At 32.3% G+C, this 19,890-nt stretch overlaps 1 protein-coding gene across 1 annotated transcript; it reads right to left on the bottom strand.

The window, feature by feature from the left end:
- Window positions 1–5,920: 5,920 nt before the first annotated feature.
- LOC145952016 (uncharacterized) lies at window positions 5,921–6,435 on the bottom strand. Its single transcript, XM_083064237.1, has 2 exons — window positions 6,316–6,435; window positions 5,921–6,220 (listed from the first exon to the last, which is right to left on the bottom strand). Exons 1-2 carry the CDS (start codon window positions 6,433–6,435, stop codon window positions 5,921–5,923), a joined length of 420 nt encoding a protein of 139 aa, XP_082920363.1.
- Window positions 6,436–19,890: the final 13,455 nt, after the last annotated feature.

Raw genomic sequence — 19,890 nt, 5'->3', positions numbered from 1 at the left:
AATAAAGGCTCAGAGGTACTTTATATTATCATTTTTCTGTTATGTCATATATAATCAACCCTAATATGACTATTGAGTCGTGTTAAAGTTGCAAATGACATAGAAATAATCGATCCTAGTACGATCATTGAGTCGTATTGAGGTTGAGAACGACTTAAAAATAACCAACCCTAATACGATCATTGAATCATGTTGAGGTTGCAAACAAATAAAAAATAGCTGACCCTTGTATAATGATTAAGTCATGATGGGTTGTAAACGACTCTGAAATAACCAACCCTAGTACGACCATTGATTCGTGTTGAGGTTGCAAATGAATAAAAAATGATTGACCTTAGTAAGACCATTTAGTCATGTTGATGTTGCAAATGACTCAAAAATAGTTGACTTTAGTATGATCATTGAGTTGTGTTGAGGTTGCAAACGACTTGAAAATAACTAACCGTAGTATGATCATTGAGTCAGGTTGGGTTGTGAAAGACTCATAAATAATCGACTCTAGTGTGAGCATTGAGTTGTGTTGAGGTTATGAACAACTAAAAAATAATCAATCCTAGTACGATCAATGAGTCATGTTGAGGTTACGAATGTAAAAAATAACCGATTCTAGTATGACCATTGTGTCGTGTTGAAGTTATGAACAACTTGAAAATAATTTATCCTTATACGATCATTGAGTTGTATTGAGGTTACAAAAAACTTGGAAATAACTAACCCAAATACAATCATTGAGTCATGCTGAGGCTGTGAACGATGGAAAACAATCGACGCAATATGTTAGTTAGTTTAATTGTAAATTTTAGAGCTAGCTCAATCAAATTAGCTTAGCTAGCTGGTGACACCTTAATGAACTAGTTTGGTTGAAAAGAAAAATGTGAGCAAATTAAATTCATAATTTTTAGCCCTAACTTAGTTGAATTAGCTCCACTGACAGATGATGCCTTCACTAACTATTTTGGTTGGAAAGCAAAGTGCGAGCTACTTAAGCTATTAATTTTTAGCACTAGCTTGGTCGAATTACCTCAGTTGAAGCTCTTTGTATGTCACTCAAATTTAAATGCATATTGGTAGTAGATAAAAATGGTAGGAGTGGTGGTATAACATTTTTTTAGAATGAGAAGGTGGACATCAACAAAAAACTTTTTACCTCTAACTTCATTGATACAGAAGTTAAACATGATGGAAAGGAAGCCTAAAAACTAACTAGATACTATGGTTTCCCCTAACCACATGCATGCATTTATGAGTCGAGTCCATGACATCATTGCATGATCACTACAAGAAAAATCAGCATTATCTACGGAAGAAATCCGTAGATAATGCTAAAAATCCGTAGGTAACTGTTAATTACCTACGGAAAAAAATCTGTAGGTAATAAGCTCGTAGATAACGTTACCTACGAAATTTTCCGTAGGTAACGTTACCTACGGAATTTACCTACGGAAAATTCCGTAGGTAACGTTACCTACAGAATTTTCTGTAAGTAATGTTACCTACAGAATTTTCTGTAGGTAACGTTACCTACGGAAAATTCCGTAGGTAACGTTAACTACGAATTTTTTTTTTAATTTTAATAAATTTATTAATGTAACAACCCTCATATTTGGCCTCTCAAGGATGCTATTTCATGACACTTCACTTTTTAACGTGTTTTGTCCTTACAGCACATTTTCTGGGAAACTTCCCAGAAGGTCACCCATCCTTGTACTACTCCAGCTCAAGCACGCTTAACTGTGAAGTTCTGATGAAATGGGCTACAGAAAAGCTAATGAATGTTATCGGTATAAATAGTACAAATTAATTCATTTAAGTCATTCTCAATTATACAATCTCATACTTATACTATTTTTGAATCCCTTTCATTTTGGTATGTCCAGACCGCTATAAAAATATAAAAATATATATAATAATTATATTACCAATAATAATAATTATATTATATTTAATTAATCTTTATATATATATATATATATATATATATATATACTTACTTGTATAATTAACAATTTACTTATTTATATTTAAAATTAATATTATGATAGAATTTAAATTATTTATTATAAATTTAAAAGTTTAAATAATAATTTATATATTTTAAAATGATAAGGGCTATAATAACACCAGTGTAATTTTTACTAAGTATTACACCGCTCAATAACTTTATATTAAATATGAATTTTGTAAATCCAACCGTTAGATCGAAAGTTCATATCACTTTATATGTTTATATCAAATTTTGTTAAAATTGAACAACAACTTGAAGGTAATCAAAGAGTTCATATTTTAGTATATTTTGAAATGTATATATTACGTCAATTTTGTTTTACAAGAATGAAATATCAAGTAATCTTGAATTAATATAAAATTTTGTATATATGAGCTAAGAGTAAAAAACTTTCATTCTAACGGTTGAATTTATAAAATTCACATTTAAAATTTTATTTTTATAAATTAAATTTTAACATTGTAAATAACTCTTATTATTACACTGGTGTTATTATAACCCTTCTCTTTTAAAATATTATTTTTATAAATTAAAATTTAACATTTCAAAATTCCATAGGTAGTAACTATTACCTACGAAAAAATTTCGTAGGTAACTAAAATTTAACATTTTAAATAAATTATTAATTAATTAACTTAATATATTTATTCATCTTGAATTTAAGATATAAAATTCAAAAAAATATATTTATTCTTGTTTTTTTTTCTAATTATCAACCATTAATAAAAACTAATTTAAAATCTTATCTAATTATAATATAATATTTTCATATCAAATTTAAAACCAAATATTAGTATGTTATTTTTTATCATCATTAATTTATAAAAATAAAAAATTTAAATTGATAATTTTTAATAATATTTATTTTTTATTATAATCTATTTAGTTTAAAAGCATACGCTACAAGTTATTTAAAAAACAAAACTTATATTACACTTAAAAATAGATCTATTTGAATAAAAATAATAATAATAATAATTATTATTATTATATTAAATTTACTATAATATATTAAAATTATATAAAATTTTATTTCTTTTTAAATATTAAACTTGTTGATTTATATAATAAAGTAAAATTTATAAGTTTATTGAAAGATAAATTCGTATTCTATTTACATACTTTAATACAATTTTTTAAAAAAATAAAATAAATTATTACTAATATTAAACTTTAAAATATTAAGAAAAATAATATACGCATTTCGTTTCTACATTGTATTAAAAGAAAAAAATATATATAATAAAAAATTCTGTAGAAAATCTTAAATATTACCTACGGAAAAAATTCTGTAGGTAATATTTCGTAGTTAAGTAAACATTATCTACGGAAAAAATTTCATAGGTAACTAAAAATTACCTACGGAAAAAATTCCGTAGATAACTAAAAATTACCTACGGAAAAAATTCCGTAGGTAACTAAAAATTACCTACGAAAAAAATTCCGTAGGTAATATTCCGTAGATAACCAGACATTACCTACAGAAAAAATTCCGTAGGTAATATTCCGTAGATAACTAAAAATTACCTACGAAAAAAGTTTCGTAGGTAATATTCCGTAGATAACTAAATATTACCTATGGAAAAAATTCCGTAGGTAATATTCCGTAGATAATAACATTTTTTCTTGTAGTGGATGAATGATTGTGCATGTGTTACTATTGTATGTATAATTTGTATTTGCACCTGATTAATGTGTAGCTATGAATGTGCTGGTTATGATTTGTGTGTGTTGCCTAACTGTTATTTTTACACCTGAAATCGAGTGAGATGTTTCTCACTCCCTTGTTGATCTTTGTATGTTTTTAAATTGTGTTACAGGTGATCATCAACACGAGGATGTTGGTGATGAGGCTTAGGCTTCAGTTGGGCATGCTCTGATAGGATATGTGACATCGGGGCATAGCTAGGCTTAGTTTAGGATTTCATTATTGTTATTTTGTTTTTGAAAAAATCATGTTTCATTTTTCTATAAATTCCACATTTGACCATGTTTTAAGTTTATGAATGTGATTTCTCTACTATTATGTTAATGGAACCATTATTTTAATTCTAAAGATTTTATTTAACCCAAGAATATGTTGTATATGCATGTTGGGGTAGAGGGTGTCACACATCCGCTTCTTCTTCTTCTTTTTGTGCGTGAGTATTCTTTGTACCCTCTCCAAGGGTCTTCTGCTTAGGGTTGTAATCGTTCTTTTGTTGATGACTGGTCATCATGGGTTCGCTTTGACCCCGTCAAGCTATCTGATCTCGTCATTGTCATGGGGATTTTTTTCTTTGTGTGTGGGCTCGTTCCCGGGTTCGAACCTTTTATTATTGATGCATACATGACTTGGGAATTATTTATATTCTATTGCCCCTTTTTTAGATAACCCTTTTTTAGATGTGAAAAATCGTTTCTTTTTGAATACGTGCCTTTTGTATGCCATACGTACACGGTAAGCTTTTTTGGTGTTTATTGTTATCGGGTGACTTTCCCCTACTCCTTTAATCACGTCCTCTTTTCTTTCTCTCGTTTTTTTTTATGGATTTTTGTTTTGATTTCCACTTGTTTTTCAGAGCTTGTACGAGATCGTTTTATTTATTTAACTTCCTTTTGTTGGCCTGTTTTAATCCTCTTTTAATAACAAAACACGTCATTTAAGCCACGGGTCAAGAGAAATGAAAAAAATGGTATCTTTATTGCAAGTAAAAAAGTTTTAAAGAAGGATTACAAAGGAATCAAAAAAACAAAGGCTGGCTGAGGTTGGCCGGTGTTTGTGCCTAAGCAACCATGACTTTAGGAAGCGAAGTTAAGCAACCTCCTTGTTGTCTGATCAGCACCGCTCCAACTTACTGGTCAATTTTCCCCAAGGGCTGATGATGGAATGAACTTGATGAAGATTGATGTTCATCCAAATCCAATTCGTCCAAGACCTTTTAACTCTTGAGGAGACTCGGTTTGATGCTTGAAAACACCTTGAAGAAACCTTCAATGGTGGAGAAGCACTTAGAGAGGTTCAGCCACTTCTTAAAGTTGAAGAAGCTTGAGAAACCAAGCATCAAAAGTTGAAGAGAGAATTTTGTGAAAATTCTGAAGTTCATTCATCAAAAGTGAGCTACAAGGTAAAAATTACAAATATATAGAAGGAGGTAACTTAGGGAGCAAGCTACCTTAACCATGGTTCACTAAGAACCATGGTTTGGTTGGCTTGATCGCCCAAGCTAGTTAAGACGCTTGTGGAACAAGCTTTTCACTTAGCTTGCTTGGGAAGCAAGCTAACGAGAAGCTTGTAGCACAAGCTTCTCAAAGCTTTGAGAAGAGAAGAGCAATTCGACCAAAGAAAGGAGACTAGGCAAGGTGGGCGGCCAAAGGTCCATTTTTCTCACTTTGATTATTTAAAAAATGTTTGATTTGGTTTAGTTAGGTTCATCCAAAAAGGATGAGACCTGGCTAAATCAAATCTGTGAAAAATTAGGAGCAAAATGAGTCCAATATATAAAATTTTGCCTAGGTCCAATTTTGGCCCAATTACTAGTCATACCCTCAAGCATTGCTAAATGCCACCCCACTTCTACTACTGAAAAAATAGAAAATGAGTGTACTTCAAGGTTAGGTTAAATGGAGTCTAAATTCCCAAGTAACCTACCCTAGAAATATTATACAATGAATAATAAAATGAAATAAAGTGCCTCACAAATACAAAGGCAAAAATAAACCTATACAAAGAGACTACTATATGTACAAGCATATGAAAAGGTCTTTAAGATCATCTCATTCCTCCTGGTTCTTTTAAAATATCACCTCTTGGATTTCTTGGCCTTGACATATTTTTATCAGCTGATAGGTTATATAGATTGTCCATCGGTCTTTGCTCCAAATGCTTATTGCTTTTCATTCGTCATCATTCATTTTTTTTATTGACAATTGCGTTTAAGCATAGAACTTCTTCACGGCATTAGAGTTTACTAGGTAAGCATGTTCTTCACCATCCATGTTGGTGAGGATCAAAGCCCCCGCAGAGAAAGCTCGCTTGACCACATATGGACCCTCGTAATTTGGCATCCACTTCCCAATCTTATCCTTTTGTGCTGGTAGAAGCTTCTTGAGTACTAGGTCCCCCTCCTCAAACGGTCGTTGTTGAACCTTCTTATCAAAGGCTCTCTTGATCCTCCTTTGATAAGTTTGTCCATGGAAAATAGCATCCAGCCTTTTCTCTTCAATGAGATTTAGCTAATCGAATTTAGTTTGCACCCACTCGACCTCAGGGAGCTTTGCCTCTATGAGTAACCTTAAAGAAGGAAATTTTTCACTTTAATGGCTAGTACTGCCTCCATCCCGTACACTAAGGAGAAAGGTGTGGTGCCGATTGATGTTCGAATAAATGTTCTATATTTGTGCAAGGCGAAGGGTAGCATCTCGTGCCAATCTTTGTATGTAATGACCATTTTCTGGAAAATCTTTTTAATGTTTTTTTATTGGCCGCTTCGACCACTTCATTCATCTTTGGTTTATAAGGGGAGGAATTATGATGTTAAATTTTGAAGGAATTACACAATTCAGTCATCATTTTATTGTTGAGGTTGGACCCATTATCTGTTATGATTTTGTCAAGTATTCCGTATTGGCATATTATGTTCTTTCTGACAAAACAGACTAATACTTTACAGGTTACATGTGCATAGGACATGGCTTCGACCCATTTGGTGAAGTAGTCTATAACTACGAGAATGAATCTGTGTCAATTCGAGGCCTTGGGTTCAATGGGTTCAATAACATCCATGCCCCACATTGAGAAAAGCCAAGGTGAGGCCATTACATTGAGCTCACTTGGTGGGACTTGGATGTTGTCAGCATATATCTGGCCTTTGCGACATTTTTTGGCATATGAGATACAGTCTTTTTCCATGGTTGACCAAAAATATCCTGCCCTCATAATCTTTCTAGCCATGACTTAACTTGTCACATGGGTGCTGAAAGTTCCCTCATGGATTTCCTTCATTAGGGATTGGGATTCCTCTTGACCTACGCACCTCAATAGGATCGAGTCAAAGCTTTTCTTGTATAGGATGCCTTCATGTAGTGTGAATCCGACAACCCTTCATCTAATTGTCTTTTTATCATTATCAGATGCCCTAACTGGATATTTCCCCTCTTTGATATATAGTTGGATGTCAAAATGCCAAGGGTTTCCATCATCCTTTTCTTCCAGCATACAACAATGAGCTTGTGTCTCATGTCGTCTGATCCTGATGACTGGCATTTTGTATACCTCTTTTATGGCAAACATGAAGGATAATGTGGCCAGGGCGTCTTCTAACTGGTTCCCTTCTCTCGGGGTATGCTTAAAGTTGACAAATTTAAACTGGGATATCAAGTCCTGTATATATGCTCGGTAGGGGATTAATTTGTGGTTTCTCGTTTCCTATTCGTCCCTTAACTAATGTATCACCAAAGCTAAATCACCGTAGACTTCTAGTTTGGTGATACTGTTGTCGAGGGCAGCCTATAAGCCTAATATGCAAGCTTCATATTCAGCCATGTTGTTAGTGCATTCGAAGTCCAATTTTGCCGTCACTAGGATATGTTTTCCTTGGGACGACATCAATATGGCGCCTATTTCGTGCCCCATTAGATTCGAGGCTCCGTCGAAGAATATGGACCATGATTCTTTTTGACTTTGTTTTCCTGTATCGTTTTACAAGGCCAAAATTTCCTCGTCATGGAAATCATCCTTCATCACGTGTTCTTCCTTAGTTGGTCCACTCGTTAGGTAGTCGACCAGGACACTACCTTTGATTGCCTTTTGTGAGATGTAGATGATGTCGTAATCTAATAGCAATACTTGCCACCTGGCGACTCTCCCGACGAGTACAGGCTTCTCAAGTAGATACTTAATAGGGTCCATTTTGGATATCAACTAGGTGGTATTGTCTTAGCCGTTGGTCGGTCCATACCAAAGAGCAACATGTCTTTTCCAAAGGCAAATATCGAGCCTCGTAATCGGTAAACTTCTTGCTCAGGAAATATATAGCTTTTTCATGGCCGCTAGTCTCACATCGTTAACCCAACATACACCCCATGGAATCCTCCAAGACCGTGAGATATAGAACGAGAGGATTCCCTTCGATAGGAGGCATCAATATCGGTGGATTTGTGAGACATTGTTTGATCTTATCAAAGGGGATTTGGCATTCCTCATTCCATTCAATTGGTTGACTCTTTCGAAATAGCTTGAAGATGGGAGTGCATGTATCAGTCAATTGAGATATGAAACGAGCTATGTAATTCACCCTTCCAAGAAATCCTCTGACCTCCTTTTCTGTCTTTGGGGGTGACATCTCTATGATGGCTTTGGCTTTATCTGGATCCACCTTTATCCCCTTTTCATTGACAATGAATCCAAGGAGCTTTGCTGATCGTACTCCGAAGGTACATTTAGTAGGGTTTAGCTTCAATTTGTACTTGCGGAGTCGATTAAGTAATTTTCTTAGGTGAACAAGATGATCATTTTCACTTTTTGACTTGGTAATCATGTCATCTACATACACTTCCACTTCCTTATGAATCATGTCATGGAATAGAGTCACCATCGCCCTTTGATAAGTTGCTCCAGCATTTCTCAAACCGAATGACATCACCTGATAACAGAAGGTGCCCCAGGGAGTGACGAAAGAGGTCTTCTCGCGATCCTCAACAACCATTTTGATCTGTTGTATCCCAAATATTTGTCCATGAATGAGAAAATAGAATTCGTGGATGTATTATCCACGAGTGCATCAATGTGTGGCAATGGGAAGTCGTATTTAGGACTGGCTCGATTTAGATCTCGATAGTCCACACAGACTCACACCTTCCCATTTTTCTTCAACATGGGCACTATGTTTGCAAGCCACTCAAGGTATTGAGATACCATCAAGAATTCGGCATCTAACTGTTTTTTGATTTCTTCCTTTACTTTGAGGGACCATTCGGGCTTGATTCTTTGGAGCTTTTGTTTTATAGGAGGAATCGCATCTTTTATGGGCAATTTGTGTCGACTATTTCACCGTCCAACCCTGGCATGTCATGGTAGGACCAAACAAAAATGTTGACGTATTCCTTTAGGAGGTCGATCAAACGATTCCTCATTTCTTTCTTGATTTTTGTGTCAATCGATATCTCCTTCTTGTTTTCTCCTTCCCCCAAATTAATCTTCTCGATCTCCTTTTGGTAAGGTTGGATTATTCGGTTCTCTTGGTCCATTAGCCTTTGTATTTCGAGGGACAGATTCTCCTCATGTTCGAGTGGTGCATCACACAAGTTTGGATTTATTTTAGCTTTGTTTCCTCTAGTCATGTTTACTTCCTTTAGGTTCTGTATTTAGGTTTAGAGTTTTAATGCATGGAAAGTGAAAAAGAGAAAAAGAAAAGAAGAGGAAAGAGGGTAGACAAAGTTTATTGAAACAACGTGCTTTATTATTAAAAAAATGAAATCATCACATGCCCTTTTATTATGGAAACCCACAACCTCGGGCAAGAGTTGTGGGTGAAAAGACAACAAAACAAAAAAACGTGACAGCAAAAACAAATCCCTATCGAAAACCCCTATTCCGGCAGCCTTCTAAAAACACCATCTCAAGGCCTTTAATCCTCATGCTTGGGGAGCGGTTGCTTGTCGATACTAGGTATGTTGGTGTCAAATTTCAACCACTCAGCATTTATAGGCCCCTGTACTCAAAGTTGCAAGGCCTTGCATCGCTCCACAGAATGTCCCGGAGAACCAGAGTGATAGCCACACCCCTCCTCAAGATTGTACCATGCAGGGAAGGGGGGCTGAATCTTTTCAGCGACGAAATTCGCACCAGCATCAAGGCTTCCAAAAGTTAAGGCAACAGCTCCGCATAGGTGGTAGGAATCTTATCAACCGCCTTCTCTTTCCACGATTAAGATTGGGATGCACCTTGATTCTTTAGGAGGAAAGTAGCTATGGTAACAATGTTGACTCCTTCTTCCTTCTTCTTCTCGTAGGACTTCTTGGAGTCGTAGCTCGTCGGCGCCTTTCCTATTCTCCTGCAATTCAAGCCTTGTTCGACCCTTTCGCCTATGGTAACTATGTCGACAAACAGGGTCGAGGTGTTCCCTATCATCTTATCATAATAGGGTCCACTTAAAGAGTTGATAAAGAGCATCACCATCTCTTTGTCGAAGAGCGAGGGCTCTACTTGTGCAGCTAACTCTCTCCACCTCTATGCGTAGGTTCTGAAAGGTTCATCCCCTTTCTTGATCAAACCTTGTAAGTCGGATTTGTCAGGGACGAGATCAATATTGTACTTATACCAATGAAGGAAAGCGTCGGCGAGCTACTTCCATGTTTGAATATTTCCTCCTTCCAACTACATGTACTAGTTGAGGGCCACGTCCGATAAGCTTTTCTGAAAACAATGTATCAGGAGCTTTTCGTTGTTTACGTGGGCAAAAATCTTTTGGCAGTACATTGTTAGATGTCTCTTGGGATAATTGGACCTGGTGTACTTTTGGAAGTTGGGGCTTTTGAATTTGGCCAGGAATTGACTATCTTGCACCAAGTACATCTCCGCGGCTTCTTGGGGATAGAAAACTATGACTCTCCATAGCTCTCAATCTCTCTTCCAAGACGTTCAGATGGTCCTTGGAAGCGTCACCTAGGTGACTAGCACTATGATCATCGTGCTAGAGTTTGTTAATAGTTTCGCACATCTGTGCCATTTGTTCTTTGAGCTGCCTAAGCTCTTCATTCAGTTCACGGTTTCTCTCCTCTAAGGATTCCATAGCTCTCCTTTTTTGGGTCCTTATGAGTATGGAGTGTTGAAAAACCACCTTTGAGGGATAACAATAAACTTTTATTACGCTTCTAATCGGAGCTACTCGAGGGGGGTTCCTTAACAAAAGAATGACTCTTTGTCCTTGTGAAGGTGGGTGTCCTTTTTCGTAATATTTTATGATGTGACAAAGGTGACGCTGATCCTTACGAAGGTAGGCCATCATCAGTGTCCATTTTCGTAATATTTTACGATATGACAAAGGTTACACTGATTTTTTTTCGGGAATTCCTCGCTAGTTCTAATGTATGTATGGCATACCTAAGCTTTATTATTATTATTTTTTCTAAAAGGGCATTATGACAAAAATGACAGACAAATATTTTAAATTGGTAACAATGCAACTATCATATGCTCAAACAACGTACGTCCACGAGTAGCGCATTCACATTCTAGGTTGTGGTTCCTGTCAGAGAAAGTGTGTGGTACAGGATGGTTCTAATCTCACTAGTTTTCAAGGCTCCCAAGGTGCCCCTATTATAGGGATACAGTATCTCTATTGTTGTTACCACCTTGAGTGTGATTTCCGTCAAGGCTCGCAGGCTCCAAGGCTAAACTTGGGTTGGTCGTACATCAATCACTCCCTATATTTATACCTTTATGCCCCTGGGTGTAGGGGACTGTCGTGTGCTAAGGTTTATGTGTAGTTGTTATTTCAAACATGTGCCGAATTTAAACAAACAGACAAATATTAAAGCCATACAAGTAAAACACACAATTAAAGGGGAAAGGATATTTAAACTACTATTCTTATCTTATTAACTTCATCATTTATTTGGGTTTGACCCTCTTTAAACATCCTTAGCGGAGTCTCCATTTGTCGTAACCCAAATTTTTTTTATCTTACAACTAAATGGTTTAGACTACCTTTTAAAATCTCACCAATTTGTGAATGCCCGGGGACCAGACTAATCCCTAATTAGTGGTTTTGAAAGTGAATTCATAGAGTCGTCACCAATATTTTACTCAAAACATTGGGAAAAGAAAAGGTTTTCAAAAAAGGTCCAATGATGCCCTTAACAACCATAATTGGGTTCGGGGTCGATTATGTGTAGGGAAGGTATTAAGCACCGCCATGGCGCTCTAAATTGGTACCCTTATGATGAAGTTAACAAGATAATTAGATATTAGATCCCTTTTTATTAACACTTATTTACATGCTTGAAATTTAAATTACACGTTTGATCTTGAAACGTTTACATGATGATCATTTGTTTAAGGTGATATTTATCAAAGTAAGATATATAAAGGATATAAGAATGTTGATTGAAATACCTCGTAACTGAGCTCTTATTTGATCTCCGAACTTGGGACTTCTTAGGTGTTTTTTGGCTACCTATCACACTAAAATTTTCCTCACAAGAATCTCAAGAAATACAAGAGATGAGGGTGGAAAGAAGAAATTTCGAGCTATCTAGAGTTCTCAAGCAATTTTTCTGACCCCCGGAGCAGTGTCTATATCTACTGTTTATAGACGTTAGACCTGACTAGAATGACCCATTTCGGATCGGAACGGCTCATTCTATGTCATTTAGTTATAAGTTAAATTTGAACTTGGAACAGCTTGTTCTGCAGGCAGAACGACCCATTCCAGATTTGAACATATCTCATAACAAACTACACTGGAACGGCCCGTTTCGACTCGTTCCCAACTAGGGTTTTTGGGCTTTTTATAGTTTAAAACGACCCATTCCAGTTTAGGAACGACCCATTTCAACTTTGGAACGGTCCGTTACGATTTTGGAACAGTCCGTTCTAGGCGATTAAACCAAGTTTGTTGGCCCCCAAGCCTCCTTGTTGTCATATAGTGTTGCCTCCATGCTTTGGGAGCTCCTTTTTTTCACAGTAGAAGTTCATTTCATTGTTTTTACAGGTTCGAATGAAATTGAGTGTCTACACTAAGTAAAACAAGTGTGAGGTTAGTTGTGTCAATAAACTAGCTAACATGGTTGCCCACAATTTGGCTAAGGGAGTCAAAGTTCAATCTGGTCTTAAAGACTATAACCATATTTTCGCTGTGTAGTTGATCGTATTTTAAATGATATGAGTTAACTTTGTTTGTTTCAAAAACAAAATCTAATTGTGTCTTTTTTTTAAAAAAAAAAATATTTCATAAAATAACTTTCAAAAACTAAATATAGAAAGTAAAATGAGAGAAAATTTTGAAATAATGCATGGAAGAATAAATGTAATAAGAAATTTAAAATTAAAAAAAATATAGTTTAAATTTTTTTTTTATGAACCAAAATAACTTTTGGCGACCCAAAACCAATGAATAATATTTTAAATTAAAAAATCTCCTAAATTTAAGGGTTAAACTTCTCTCAACAAAATTGTTTTTACGTGCACAAATATAAAAAAGATAACTAAAAAAAATAATAGTATTAGTTTTAAAAATATTTCAAAAAACACTTTTATTACATTTATGTTTTTAAAAATAGAAAACGATTTTCAATAATCTTTGCATGTCCATTTTTGTTTACATTTTTTTTGTATGTTCTATTTCTTTCTACTTCTTTCTTTTATGGCTTTCCCGCTTTTCCTCTCTCCGTTTCTCTATTTTAACATGTTATTTTTCTTGTCATTTTATCCATTTCACAACTTGAAGGGACGAAAAAAAAACCATTTTGCATATGGAAAAGAGAAACTAATAATAGTTTCACAGTAAATACAAACTTAAGGAGTAATTTATTTATTTTAATAATAAATTTATCTAAATTTATTACATTCAATAATTTATAATTCTATATTAAATTTTAATAATATAATTATTAAATTAAAAAATTATTTATACTTAGATCAAATATATAAATTTAAAAAATAAAAATAAAAATAAAAATTATTTGATAATTTATTTAATTAATTCAAATTAATATATACAATATTTTTATAACTATTCGTCAATTTAAATTATGAAATAGAATATCAAAAAAATTTAAAATTTTTTAAAAATTTATAAATTTAATAACTAAATTATTAAAATTTAATATAAAATATAAATTATTAAGTTGGATAATATTGCCTTTAAGACACATTTACAATACCTTAAAAAAAACACTCACGACTTTTAATGGTGATTCCATTGTCATGATTATAATAATAATAATAATAAATAAATAAATAAAACATAAGTCAAACATTATACAAGTAACACGTGATAAAAAAAATTACAAAAAAGTAAAAACAAACATTAAAATGCGGTGTATCAAGTATCAACCCTTATCAATCAAGGTTAGTGGAACATAGTTTGTTTGGTTCGTCACTCACTCTCACTCTTGAATTGAATTCCCACATGTGTTAGACTCTGCTTGTGAGTTGTGATGGATGGGTCCATTGCCGATGTCATCGTAATCGTCACACTACGTTGCCCACTATTCACCCCAATCGCTGTCTCTTCAAAAAACGGCTACACTCATTTTATATATTTATCGGCTACAAAATCGGGAACAGACCAGAATCATTTTCTTTTCTTTTTCAATTTTCAATTTTCAATTTTCATCGTCATGGTTAAAGATAATTAACTAAATTCTATTATAAATTTTAATTATAGTTACATATATTTTGAACCGATAAAATAGTTAGGATATTTTTTTTAATTAATTATTGCTCTCTCAACGAAGTAAGGAAACCTCCTAAAAAAAAAAACGAAGTAAGGAAACCAGTAAATTAAATGTATTTTATTTATTTTTATATTTCTTCTCTTTTAAATAAATTAAATTCGTGTATTTTGACCTATTCTAAAGTTTATTTACATGGTGCATGTCTTGTTATTCCGATATGTTGGTCGGTTCAAGAACATTCACAAGTAGTATATTTACTATACGTACTGCTTCCTAATGAATTATATGTATACGTAGTGATTGTAAGTAATTGAACTAAAATTTATAATGCTCTTCCTTTATTACAGCTGTGCATTTTTTAACAAGTTTGAAATCTCCTAATATTTCAAGAGCTAACCTAATATTTCAAATACATATAGACAGTAAAATCTATAATATATAAAAGGAATATTTGGATGTATAATTACTTTTGATTTCCACTTTTTAATAGGTCATTATACTCCTTAAATATAAAAAATAATTATTTTATATCTTTTCTAAATAATTATACACAATCTTTTAATATTTTATCTATATATAATTATTAGAGGTACAAAATGCCTCAATCCCTCTAATACATATGAGATATATTCTCATTCCAACATAGTTTTTGCACTAAAAAACAACAGAGTTAATGTTTACAACGGTTAAAAGTGTTTTAGCCACAAATGTTTTTTCTAACAATTAATAAAACTGCGAGGACCACGTGGGTCACAAACGGTTACTGCTGGTATTTTCTACAGGAAACAATTTGTCACCACGGAAGTTGGTAACCGCCAGAATTGTGTTGCTAGTTTTTTAAACTCCGTGTGTATTGGATGAGAAATTAACATTTGTTATTATTTTAATTTTTAAACATGCAAATGTTATATTTTAACTCTTGATTCTTAAATACATTTCTGGCATGATAATAAAAATTATAAATATTTAATGATCTTAAAAGTATAAGTAAATAAAAAAAATTGTAAATCCAATATTCTGTTATTAAATTTTATTATATTCACGTAAATGATTTTGTTTTTTGAACAACAAAGAAGATAAATATTAAAAAAGAGGATAAAAAACATAAGGTATCCAAAGATATATATTAAAAACGGAGTAAATCCTCCCCTCCAATAAGTAATCCACGTTGCACTATAAATGAAAAATCAACAAATATCAGCAATAAATTACTCCAGCTAAAACATACTATTAACAATAACCCTCTAAACATTAATTTATTTTAACGAGGTAGAGTCCTAAGTTAGAGCACAAATTGTAAAAGGAGTAGTTAAAATGACATTGCAATGTATGTAGCCAAGACCAAGAGCAAAAAAAAAAGTCCTTCAGCAAAGTTTCTTGGCGAAATAACCCCCCTCTCCCCCCTTTGAAAACACATTGGATTCCTATGTCTCCAAATGCACCAAGTAGTAGCACACCATACTTGTCAGCTTTTTACCTCCAAATTAGTGACTACAAGATGTGGAATATAATTGTTGTTTAGTATACTGGGGCAAAGGTGAGGGGCAACTTATCCACACAAGATCCACCAAATGACATGTAACAAAAAGATGTGAGAAAGATTTAGTGAGGATTTTGCAAAAGGGAATTTTAAAAATGATATTTATCATTACTTTAAAAAAAATAAGTAGGATTATGAAGAAAAAAAATTGTATAGTTTACTCAAGCGTTTTTTTTTTTTTTCAAAGAAAGGAACATATGCATGTGTTGTTGATTGACCCAAATAACAAGATTAAAGTTTAGGTTAGTAAAAGAGAAAATCGTTTGAAATTTACAGATGGTTAGAGTTAGATCGGTGAATTTTACAACCTCCAATATGGAGACTAGATAAGAATGTACCATGTTGATCCAACTAAATTCAATATAGAAATTCTACATAAAATTCTAGAAGATAGGAAAAGGTATCCACAATTACGATTGACATTTTCATTTGATGAGTCAGATGGAAAATCAAATGAGGAATATGTTGTAGGAGATTATAATTTAGATGTAGATGTTGTTCAAGTTGTAACAATGATGATCTACATCTAAATATTGTAATAGTTAGTGAAGATGATGTATAAATTGATGTGTGTGTATGAAGATGATGTACAAATTAATATGAGTATGAGTGTTTCTTGTTAGTTAGTTTTTTTTTTAATTACTTAATAATAAAAATCTCTTATGTGTTGAAAGTATTCACATAACTTTTACTTTTATTACCTATGGATGCTACCTTTTGTGAAATTGTGTTTTTGGACAAACATGTGATGTGTTTTGTAATATGAAGGTGTTGGAGCATGACCACGCCATTTAAGATGGACAAAGAGGACAACTAATGAGTGCCTTTTAACTTCTGGATGAAAAATATTTGTAAAAGAATTGACATCGAAGAAAGGTAGTGTTGTCCTTTTAAAGTTTCTAAATATGATCAAAGAAAAACAATTGCCATTGTTAGTTAAGATAGAATTGTTATCATTTTGGGTTGTATTTTGTGTGCACTTTTGTTGATTCTAACTATATGAATTTTTGGAATTCATGTGGAAATGACAAATCAATTTAGATTGATATTATTTGGAAGTGTTTGTGTATACATTTATTAAGTTAAAACGGTACGGGGGATTCATTTATCTATGATTTACGATATAGTCACTTGTCCTTTATTTTTAATAGTTTACTCCATTCTATATTTTCATATCATGTTTGGTGTGTTTGATAAAATATTAATTTAATTACAAATTATATTATATTTTAGATTTTCGATATCTTAATATTAAGTTTAGTAAGCTACTTAAAATTCTGTTTAATTTTTTCTATATTTTAATATTATGTATTTTGTTAATAAAATAATTTTGTTGAATTGAAGATCACCCGTTTAATTTGATTTTTTTTTATTTAAAAATAATGTAACAATACCATCACCAAGATCTCTTACATTAACCCCAAGCGTGTGGTTCAGCCGTAGGGGTTGATCCACACTCAAGCAAGGTCAGGGGTTCGAATCCTGCCTTGTGTATGCAGCCGCGTTAAATCTTTATCTGGTTCAGCTTGTTCAAGAGGGAACCAACCCTCAATATCGTTATGCAAATGAGATTACACTCATCCAAGAGATATTGGGTAGATCATAGAGTTGCTCCCTCACTCAAGTATTTTGAGAAGGAAATTCCTGTGCGAATTGGTTGGCAAAGAAGGGTTTGACGTTAGACACTTCCTTAGTGATCATTGAAAAAACAGAGTCTCCTCTTCAATTGTTATTAGTTGCAGATGCATCAAGAACTTCCTACCCCCACTTTAGGATTGGATTGTTTTGTTTAGGTTTCTTCTAGTTTGATTTTTCTTTATTTTCTTTCTTTACATTTGTCACCAAAAAAAAAAAATAAGTATGAATCTATTAAATATATAACTTAAAAAAAAAATGAAAAGCAGTAGTCTCTTATTTAGTTCTTTTTTTTTTTTTTTAAGTTTGGCTTCCTAAATAACAAAAACAAATTAAACTACTCCTTAAGGATACATCTTTAAATTATTTGCTTTATCCTCCCACTAATAAATTAACTAATTAATAAAATAATATTATTAACTAATTAATAAAATAATATTATTGAATTAAAAATTATCAATTTAATTTGATTTCGTTTAAAAAAATTTAAGTAATTATTCAATCATAAAAATATCTTATATTCTATTTTTGTTTGGGTATGACAACAGAGCAGGTCGGATACGAATTTTATGATATCCATCCATGTCTTTGCGATTCAAACCTATTCATATCTTCGTATTTGTTCAGTATGTAATTTTTGTCTCATCCTCGTCCCTATCGGATATCGGATATCGGATATTGTTAAGAGCTAGTTATCAGAACTAATATCCTATCATTTATTCTCTCGTTATTATGATTTATTCTCTCATTATTATGATGTAATTTCCTGTTTTACATTGTAATCTTTTTCTTTAAATCATATTGATTGCCTCACACAAATTGTGGTGAGATTTATCACATCTTACAGATATATTCGTACCCGAATTTTTTCTACAAAAAAAATACATAATATTTTTAACTTATCTTTCAATTATATTACAATTGTAATTAAATTATTTTCTATCTTATATTTTAATTGAGAGACATTTTAATAATTAAACAATCACAAATATTTCACATCATTATAAATAATCATATATAATTAAATATTATAATTTTTTATTCCATCTCCTTCTCTAATTTAATATTTTAAATTTTATTCATATCCAATTAAATTAGATATTATCCATTAAAATTGAAACGAATTTATTTTTTATCCTATTCTTGTTAAAAAGAAAACCTTTTAACTAATAAGAATTTAAATAAATATTAAAAAAAAAACGTTGGAGATTTTGAATCAATTCAGTCCACCAACTGGAACACTGCTACAGCTTTCGAAAATGAAAGCCGAATCATCCTCCAAATAATATTTTATTAATATTTTTTAATAAATTTATTATAAAATAATTATTTAATTTAATATTTTATAATTTAAATTAATATTTTAATTTTCAAAATGCTTTTCGGAGGTTACTCTCGGAGGGAAATAGATCCCTTGACTTTAGAGGGGAAAAGTTAGGGTAACTTTACACATTTAAATCATTGAATTTGTAATAGTAGATCAGATTGTGACACGTGTACATTTAAGTTAAAATATATTTTGTACACGTGTCACAATCTGATCTATTATTACAAATCCAATAATTAAGATGTGTTAAGTTATTATAACTTTGATATCTCAAAGTCAGAAGATCCTTGTCCCTCTCGGAGGATGTATCGTTTTTGCCACCAACTGTTGAGTGTCAGAGAATTGGAAAGTGGAGATGCTGGATGGCTGAAAAGTTGATTAGACAATTTTTGAATGAGTGAGCAAACATTATTAACCTTTGCAACACATGGCAAACAAATAGACCTTCTAAACATTATTATATATTAAACTTTAGTATGTATAACATAATACATTATCTATTATTACAGTGTACAAATAAACATGTTGTAATCAGGAAGAACAAAAGTTTCATGTAAACACTATTGTTTACAAGGAAAGTTTTCAAAATTTAAGATAGATAAGTCACACTTACGTTACGTTTAACAGAAGGGAAAAGAAAGCCCATGTTTCCTTCGTTTGGTTAAGTTTTAATTCTGCGATATCACAATAACTAAACCTTTTTTTATTGATAAAAACATTATGATAACAATAAAATTTTAATTCAACATTTTGTACATGCTACTTCAATTTCCACCACAAAAGCAACTCCAACTATTGATAATAACTAAAAACTTATAATTTCTATTTTTTTTTTTTATTTTATTAGTGGCTTTATGCACTGACATTGATTTATTAGACATGAGCTTCCACGCTATATATATGTCCCTATCATTCCATCTCCATCATTCAAACTTTCATTTCTTCATGTATTGTTGAAGTGAATTTATCCTTTTTAGCCGCTTTTGCTATAGCGTTCTCACT

Source organism: Cajanus cajan, chromosome 9 (assembly GCF_000230855.2).
Source record: "Cajanus cajan strain Asha chromosome 9, NIPB_CcT2T_4, whole genome shotgun sequence".
Lineage (NCBI taxonomy): Eukaryota > Viridiplantae > Streptophyta > Magnoliopsida > Fabales > Fabaceae > Cajanus > Cajanus cajan.
Note: the sequence above shows the minus strand (reverse complement) of the source record. Positions and strands in the feature narration are given on the sequence as shown.